Source organism: Nicotiana sylvestris, chromosome 2 (assembly GCF_000393655.2).
Source record: "Nicotiana sylvestris chromosome 2, ASM39365v2, whole genome shotgun sequence".
NCBI lineage: Eukaryota > Viridiplantae > Streptophyta > Magnoliopsida > Solanales > Solanaceae > Nicotiana > Nicotiana sylvestris.
Genome location: NC_091058.1, coordinates 46,401,245 through 46,410,484, shown reverse-complemented (window position 1 = coordinate 46,410,484; position 9,240 = coordinate 46,401,245). Strand labels below are relative to the sequence as shown.

Sequence of the window (9,240 nt, the reverse complement as noted above, 5' to 3'; positions counted from 1 at the left end):
GCAGGAAGCAGAAGCGTGAAGGCGACGAGGGAACTGAAGCATGGCGAGGCATTGAGCGACGACGAGGGTGGAAGAAACAGCAGCAACCATGGTAGAAAGAAGAGAAGCAGCAACACTGCTTGGAGCAGCCATGGCTGCTCGTCGTAGCTGGACGCGGGCAGCAGCAGCGACGAGGAAGCAACAGCGACGAGGAAATGAAGCTGAGTGGTGAAGCAGTTGGGTCTGTTTGGAGAAGGTCAAGGTCAACGAGCTGTTCGTCGTCGACGACTGGACGTAGCAACAACCATGGATGTCAAGCAAGCTTCGAGCTTGACGAAAGAGATGAAGCAATGGCAGCGGGGTCGCTTGGCGTGGCTATGGAAGTTCAACGACTTCCGGCGAGTTTTGGGTGTGTGTGTGTTTGTGTTGTGGTCGGATTTGTTGTTGTTTAACAATGGTGAAGGGAGTTCAAGATGAAGAATAAGAAGTGAGGTCGTTTGGACGTGAGAATGGAGGGTAAAGGGCAGCCATGGGAGGTGGGGTTTGGAGCTTTTTTTTGGAGAAGAAGATAGAGAGGGGGGCGGGTAGGTAGTGTTTTTAGGGTTTTCTTGGTTTTTTTTGTTTTGTTTTGTTTTATGAAAAATGAAAGAAAAAGGGGGTTTGGGTCTCTTTGGGCTATGGACTGGGTCGACCCAGTTCGAGATGGACTGGGTCATTTGGGAAGATTGGGTATTTTTTGGGCCTGTGGCTTGAATTTGAAGAAGAGGTCCAATTCCGATTTTCTTTATTTTTTGCTCTCTTTTCTTCTTTTATTTTTCTAAAACTAAATTCTAAAAATCCATAAACTATCATATAGAACTAAATTAATTTATAAAAGCGCAAATTAACTCTCAATAACAATTAACACATAATTAAGTAATAATTAAGCATAAAATTGTACAATTGGACATTAAATGCTAAAAATGTGAAAGATGTCTATTTTTGTAATTTTCATTTTTGTAAAACAAACTTAATTACTAACAACTGTAGAATTAAATCCTACATGAAAAATGCGATATATTTTTGTATTTTTTATTAATTTAACAAATAAATATGCGCAGACAAATATACAAATAATTACACAAAAATACCACAAAAATTCAAAAATTGCACACCAAGGAAAAAATCGTTTTATTTTGATTTTTTTGGGAGTAATTCTCATATAGGGCAAAAATCACATGCTTACAGTAGTTTTTGCTGAAACTAAACCCTAAGCAATGTAGAGAAGCCAAACCTAAGCAAAAGTTGCTTAAATAAAGATTTCTAAGGAAAGACTATCGTAGGTATCTGAAATCCTAGTTTTTAAAAAGGTATGTATAAATCAATGTGTAAGAGCGAGTGAGCTCAAGAAATGATACAAATCTTCTTTTTTAGCTTTGGGCTTTTTTGAATTTTCAACCTTCGTTTTTTTGTGTTAATTAAAATTTGTTAACCACCAAGCTTTAATTTTTCTTGTCTTTTTCCTTTGTTTTCTTGTTCATTTTTAATAATATTCCCTTCAATATAATATAGATGTAAGATACAAAATGTTTATTTAATTAATTCTTTCTTAAAAAAGAATACATATCATAACTGAATTATACACAAAATTTAATTAAAGATACTTATAGTAATGTATATTATTCACAAATAAGGTCAGATATAAAGTTTGCACTAAATAAAGAATTATTATTTCAACTTAAAATTAATGTGTAAGATACAAAACGAAATTTTAGTCAATTTCTTTCTCAAAAAAGGATATCTACCATAACTGAATTATACACAAAATTTAATTAAATATACTTGTAGTAATGTATATGATACTTATAATAATGTATATTGTTCACAAATAAGGTCAGATACAAAGTTTGTACTAAATAAAGAATTATTATTTCAACTTAAAATTAATGTGTAAGATACAAAACGAAATTTTAGTTGGTTCTTTCTCAAAAAAGAATACCTACCATAACTGAGTTATACACAAAATTTAATTAAAGATACCAATAGTTATAATATACTGGTTTGCTTAATGAAAATTGCATCTCTTTATTTGTACCTCCAAAAGATTCTATTTTGATCATTAAAAAGAGAACATTTTTTGTTTAAATCAATAACTAATTGCCTTCGATTAGTTAAAGAATGAAATCCAACTTACAGAAAATATTCTTCGATGATTTGCCTGCAGGAGGATCATCGAAGGTTGGAGAAAGAGATAGAAAGCTGACTAGAGTAGGGGGTAGAGGGGTTGTGTATATCTATTCCAATCGGGGTGATAGCTCGACTCGGCAAATGGGAGAAAACCTTTCAAACCAAGCTCTTGGTGTCTGTTTTAGCTTGCTGGAGGCCGTAACATAAATTGCTTTCTTGAGCTTGCATACCAAGTTAGGATTCCTAGGAGAAGAGAAGCCTTGAGTTGGAGGAGGATGAATAGAAACTTAGGAAATGACTTAAAGATAGATGTCGCCGCTGCGAGCCGAGGGAGCAACTTGTTTGGTCTTGCGGTGCACTCATTCCCGTTACGAGAATGAAATGACGCCCCAACTTGACTCGAGACCTAGACTCCTTACAACTCGTACCAATAGTGGCACTGAGCGGCCAACCTTCGAACCCTCGATTCGATTGTTTTGCAAGAATGTTGAGATGGGTATGTAAGCCATGTATTTGGGAGAGCCACCGACTCTAACTACCGTCCATGTACGATCCATACTAGATCTGACCAACTGTCCATCCTACTTTCTCTACGTTCTTGACAATCCATCTTTGTCTCAGTAGAGTCTTTCAGTGACACGTTTAGGTCCTCTTCCCCATTACTTAGAAAAAGGTTGGACTACTACTTTCATTAATTATGTTTCCATTTATAATTCAAATTTTTAATGTTGTCTTAAAAGTGTCAAGTGATATTTTCTCAACATGCCACTTGGCTTAACCTCATAATTCACTACCCTCCTTTTAATATAATATAGAAGATATAGATTATATTCAAGCTAAATTATTTTTAAATTTAATAATGAGTCATATTTTTGCACGGGACCATAAAGAAAATAAGTTCACGTACAACAGGGAGTAGTATTAAAATAATTTCCAAATAATAAAGCAACAAAATCGTGAAATTAGGGAGATCCTCAAGGATACGTCAGGAGGTTCACCGTTCATGGCAATCTCATCATAAGACGACTGTTCATTCATCTAATCAATCAGACCCCTTTTTCTGCTTCTCTCCCTATATATTCTCTCTTTGGTTGCTTCCTTTTAAATTTGATCTTCCTCCTCTAAATTCTGATATTTACTGGTCGGTAGGAAAGAAGATAATAATTAAAAAAAACGATATATATTGATTGTGCGGTACAGAAATTAAAAATCCCACCAAACGATGCTTAAATAATGGAGCCACATCACAATTCGGATTCTAATTCAAAGCTCTCATCTGCTACTGAAGGAGCTTATTCTAGGGTTTCAAAACCACTTCTTCAATCGGTAATTCTCTCTTCAAGTCTTCTCCTTTTTATATTCCCCCATATTAATTGATTGATTTTTTGATTGGCTGAATATGTTTTGCTGTTCTAATTCGTTGACTTTATCAGAAGTAACGAAATCTATTTGAGCAGCTTTTTAGTCAATTTTTCTGGTTTTTCGTTGGTGCCAAGTTTTGGGTTTTGCTTCAACTGCATTATGTTATTGTCTTTATTAGTAAAATTGTTGGTGTTTCGAAAATTTTATTCATGGTTAGTTGTTGAATTTGTTGTTGAGAATATCTGATGGAAATCCATCGGGGTATTTAGTGAAGTAATACCCATCTTAATGAGAAAAAAGGGGATTTTGTTATGCGATATCATTTGTATGGAGATTAGCCTATATAAAAAAAAAACAATACAGTAAAAAATAAAATAAGAGATAGAGAAAGATTTATCTGAGAAGTTATTGTTTTGAGGTTTTAATTTATTTGAAGGAAATAATTGAGGATTTAGGGGTGCGATCATCTGTGGAGAGTAAACTGGCAGCTAAAATGAGGTGTTAAGTAGTCATCATCTTAGTTACGTTGCTACTTTTTTTTGTGTGTGGGGGGGGGGGGGATTCGGGGGTGATTGAAATTTTTTGAATCAGAAGTATAGATGATAACTGACACTCATAAGAAGTAAAAGTAGTTGTTGATGATGAATACTTTGCTGCTAGAACTTATCTATCTCTTATTATGGTAAAAGAACTGACTTCTAGCATTTCTTTAATCACGAAAGTAAGTTTAAGTTGTGATCCCGGCTCATATATTAAATCTTGTTTACTGTATGTAAGTAAGCATCATCAAAAGTTTCTCAAATTGAATAACTAGATTCTTGTGGTCAAAATTAGAATTTATGTTCAGAATTTCAGCCTATATCTGCTGCTTTGGGTGTGATAACTTCCTCGCTGTAAGGAAAGAACTTGTTTGCTTTATTTACTGAACTTTCCAGCACTTGGAACTATCTCAAAGTATGCAGTTGAGAAATTTTTCTTCAGCAAAAAGCCTGCTAATAGTCATGCATAAGGAGTGTTAGTTATATGATGATAGTTGCTACTCACTTGTCTCCTCCATTGGTATATTCCATTTCAAATTGTCCTGATCTATTTCTTTTGCTATGTGAAGCAAATAGCACAGATATTTGCTGCTTGTTGGTAGTTACTCTGTTTTCTCTTCTAAAGTTATCCTGTTATTTATTTATTCACGTAGGTAAAGAGTTGCAGTAATTTCTAAGTGCAAGTAAAAAATTTAAGTTTGACATGAGAATACACACTTATCATGTTTTTTGGTGATAGGACTGTAGTAAGTTTGGAGATAACAGAGGCCTGGATGATATGGATCCAGTCATTGGTTCAAATGTTGTGAAAATGGGTAAGCATGAAGAATATGACAGACTAGCTGTACACCTAAAGGATGAAATTCCTGAGAACACAAATTTGACAAGCCGTCTAGATAATCGAGCAGAAGAACTTGTTGCCAACTTCTCTGTCCAAACCACACGTGAAGCAACACAGGAACTTTTCAGTAAACGGTCATTTCAAGACACTCGAGAAGCTAGTGAAAGGTATCATATGGACTGCTCGAAAGGGGAATTTGAAGAAGATTCTCTAACCCTGAGACAGAACAATATCTGGAAGTTTTCTGAGAAGATTATTAGCAGCAATTGGAATAAAATAGGAAAATGTGGTACTGAAACATCTGATCAAAATGCAGATCACATAAACAACAACAAGAGTTATATCACGGGCAAGCCAGTGGCTGGAAAGCAAGAGACTGATCATGATTCACCTTTGTGCACAGAAGAAAACTATGAGAAGGGGGCACACACTAGTAAGGATATGGTTAAAGCTAAAGTCTCTAATGTTGATTTAATTCAACAGACCAACGAAAGTGATGCAATAAGAAATTCTCTATACCCACAATTAACTGAAAATAGAGAATGTGAAACACAGTCATCTCAAATGGTAGAAGAAAGTACGTGCCACCAAAATCAAGGAAGATATTTCTGCTATGATTCACCACTGTTTGGTGAAACTGGAGCTTGGATTCCTGTATCAGTTCCTCCTATGTCAGAGAGTGAGCATGAAGAGTGGAATAGAGGGTTCTGCTCAAACGGGGGATACCTTCCTGATGGTGACACAGATTGGAATCAGTGCATGGGGGAAGACAAGGAGTTGACCATGTGGGATGTGGTGGTCGATATGTTGCTTGCAGCCCGAGGGAAAGTGCAATCTCTTGCATCTGGTGATATTGGTAACATGGCGTGGATATCAAGCCATCTCATTGAGCAGGCTTGGAAAGAGATGGCTCAAACCCTCACAGAAGCTAATTTTGGTAATGCCCAGGAAATTCTTGAGGCAGATCCTCCCAAATGGTTGCCTGACAGTGCATCTTCCTCTTGTATGTTATGTAGTGTGCGGTTCCACCCTATCATGTGCAGCAGGCATCATTGTCGATTTTGTGGCGGAATATTTTGCAATGAATGTACTAAAGGAAAGAGTTTGCTCCCTGAAAAATTTCGCACTGGGGAACCGCAACGAGTATGTGATGTATGTTGTGTGCGTCTTGAGTCCGTGCAGCCATACCTAATGGATCGAGTAAGCCGTGCTGCTCAGTTGCCAACCCATGACCTTACTGACCTGAGCACATTGCGATCTTGGGTAAACTTCCCGTGGGGACAGTCAATGGAACACGAAATTTACAAGGCCACTAATACTATTCGGGGCTATGAAAGGGTATGGAGTTCTGTTTCTTATATATTAAATGCTGCATCTTTTATATGTTTACTTATACTAAAATACTCCTGCTAAATATCTGATTATGAAGAAACCAATTGCTGTATTATTGTACTATTTAACCTTCTAGCCTCTAATCCACCATTTGGAGTTCTACTGGTATGCATCTTATATATAAAAAAAATTAAGGAGCAAGCATTGATATCTTTTTTATTTAGTTTCCTGATATCTTATGATGAATATTGGCTTCCTGAAATATTCCGAACAACAAATTTCAGATTGGTTTGTTGAGTTCTGAGAAGAAAATTCCAGAAGCTATTCTACAGAATGCAAGAGGTCTTGCCATACTTACAGTTGTGAAAGTTGGAGTGATGGTCACCTACAACATTGGAACCGGATTGATAATTGCCCGTAGAGAAGATGGTTCATGGTCTCCCCCCTCGGCCATTTCTTCCTTTGGTGTGGGATGGGGTGCTCAGGTGAATAAATTTACTATATTTCTGCTAAATGAAGTAAACTATAATTACCAACCATAAATTTACTATATTTCTACTGAATGAAGTAAAGGATAATTACTGACCATAAGTTTTCTATGTTTCTGCTAAATGAAGTAAAGGATAATTACGGACCTGAATAGCGTGGTCTGAATATAGAGGATTCATATAGCCGGCAACTAATTTCGGATTGAGGATAATTGCCACTTTGCTTGTCTATTTCGAGATGCATTCGTCATTTTAGGAAGAAATCATAGATATGAGCATTGCAGATGGCTGCCATGGACGGTGAGTGTATTAATTGCCACATGGGAAATTGTTACCCAGTGGCTTCTGGATCTTATCCATAATCAATAGGTAACTAAGAAAATTCAAATGTCATCTTGGGATGATTTGTATATACCCCCATTTGGGATGGCAAAGAGTCTTCCTTTCATGATAGTCTTGGTGCTTTGGCAGTTCATCACGGTACCTCGTATTAAGCCCTGGCCATTTCTGTTTAGCATTAAATGTCGGAGAAAGATGTCTGTTCTCTAGTTAGTAAAATTTTCTATTCTTCCTTTAACTTAGTTTCTTCAAGAAGGCAGTGTGTAAAATTTTATAAGGAGGTCAATCAAAATATCATTTTTATTTCAATAGGAACTTCTTATCATCAATAAATTGTAAAACAGATTTCTATTTTGTAGGCTGGTGGAGAACTCACTGACTTCATTATTGTTCTGAGAACTACTGATGCTGTCAAAACTTTTGGTGGTGATGCGCATCTTTCAGTTGGAGCTGGTGTGAGTGCTGCTGCTGGGATCATTGGACGAACTGCTGAAGCTGATCTTCGTGCTGGTACTGGAGGCTATGCTGCTTGTTATACATACAGCTGCAGTAAAGGTATCAAGTCCACCGTGTTTATGAGTTCACATGTGTTGTTCCATGTTATACTTTGATTTGTATGTTCTGTTATTGCATGATAGAGTTGGCATGTGATTATGCTTTTCTATATCACGCGATTGTTAATGGCCAGAAAAATTTAATCTCAGCTTTCCGCTCTCTTGCCTGTGGAGAAAAGTTTTGAATAGTCAAATTGCGGAAAATTTGCTCATCAGGAGAATAATTATGGGTTTTGAAGTCTACAATAATTCATAGAGTTATTGTTGATGTTGATTTAACTTGAAAACAGTTTAGGGAAGTTAGTGAACTTCAAACCAATTTTCTCACTGTCTTTACCATTTAGACTGTATCTGCTGTTTCTATCCCTGGAAGTTAAGTCGATGCTTGCTCTCGAGGCCTAGTTATATCTTTATTTCATGTTTCATGTTTGAAGTTCTACTTTTTTTGTGGTACAGGTGCCTTTGTTGGGTGTTCCCTACAAGGGAGTGTTGTGACTACCCGAACACGAGAAAACTCCAGATTTTATGGTAGCCAGTCACTAAAAGCTCCAGAAATTCTCCTTGGTTCGTTGCCGAGGCCCCCTGCTGCAGCCGCCCTATATCGTGCACTTGCTGATTTATACCAGAAACTTTGAAGGTCTCATTCGTCTTAAAGGGTTGTACATAATGTTACGGGTTGGAAATTTGGGGGCTTGATTATTGCTATTCTTTGTGAATTATGAGTGCATAGATATAGTTAATTGTACAGTATGGAAGAAGAATTGTAAATATAATCATTATCTTTGCTGGGAGAGTATCCTTGCTCACTGAATCTATTGGCAATTTGGCATTCAATTTGGGAAGGAAAAAAATGGATGAAAAGAGTTGTGTTGTGGCGTTTGTTCTGGTACTCGGAAAATTATCCAATAATCCCTGGTAACCCCAATTCTTGATTTGCAATGGTAGTTCTGCTGCCACATTTTCCACTGTAACATAAAGGCCAAGTTAAAGAAGATAGCTATCTCCTTGATAGGGGAGAGGTTCGTCTCTTTCTCGTGTTATGTTTTAGGTTGTTTGCTCGCTCCTGTGCGCTTTACACTTGGGTTATCTGTTATTCTGTTCTATAGTATTTTATTTCTGAATTTTCTTTAAAATACTATAACTTGGACAATAATAAATATTATCTTTTTAGATAATTAAATATTTGGTGATTTAGTATACTATATACACACGTTATTATGCTTAGATGGTTAAGTTGATATTTCTACATTTTTTATTTTGAACTTTATATGATTCTAATATTTTCTGTTTTTTTTTTTACTTTATTATCTTCTTAATGTATTTTTTTATTTTTAAGCTATTAAAATTAAAAAATTTGTGACTTACGATCTGTGAGCATAAGCCCCATCTCATGACAAGTAAGTTGACCTGCCTCTCTGTTATTTGTAAAATCACTTCAATATGAATGATAGCAAGATGCAGCATATTAAAATACTACATTTTGTAGTTCCTCCTATATTCGTCTTAATTTTTTTTTGGAGTCAGACAAACAGAAACTCTATGTTATTTTAATTACTGATAGTTGATGTACTCTTGATAGCTTTTCTGGATAAACATATACCATAAGAAATGTAAGCATTTTCGATATCTCTATGGTTCAC

General features: G+C 36.0%; 1 protein-coding gene across 3 annotated transcripts; it reads left to right on the top strand.

The window, feature by feature from the left end:
• The first annotated feature begins 3,116 nt into the window (after nt 1-3,116).
• LOC104246318 (uncharacterized) lies at nt 3,117-8,461 on the top strand. Of its 3 annotated transcripts, none has more exons than XM_070167870.1 (5): nt 3,117-3,471; nt 4,794-6,225; nt 6,504-6,704; nt 7,406-7,601; nt 8,057-8,461. In XM_070167870.1, exons 2-5 carry the CDS (start codon nt 4,825-4,827, stop codon nt 8,233-8,235), a joined length of 1,977 nt encoding a protein of 658 aa, XP_070023971.1. In that variant the 5' UTR covers nt 3,117-3,471; nt 4,794-4,824; the 3' UTR covers nt 8,236-8,461. The 3 variants fall into 3 exon arrangements, with proteins under 3 accessions (XP_070023971.1, XP_009800421.1, XP_009800422.1); XM_009802119.2 differs by having other exon boundaries at nt 4,786-6,225; XM_009802120.2 differs by lacking the exon at nt 8,057-8,461 and having other exon boundaries at nt 4,786-6,225; nt 7,391-7,465.
• The last annotated feature ends 779 nt before the right edge of the window (nt 8,462-9,240 follow it).

Bases quoted from the DNA above. Each gene is read 5' to 3' on its own strand.
- LOC104246318 (XM_009802119.2), top strand. From the start codon at position 3,379: ATGGAGCCACATCACAATTCGGATTCTAATTCAAAGCTCTCATCTGCT. The intron at 3,472-4,785 runs GTAATTCTCTCT...TTTTGGTGATAG, and splicing joins CAAAACCACTTCTTCAATCG to GACTGTAGTAAGTTTGGAGA. The intron at 7,602-8,056 runs GTATCAAGTCCA...TTTGTGGTACAG, and splicing joins TACATACAGCTGCAGTAAAG to GTGCCTTTGTTGGGTGTTCC.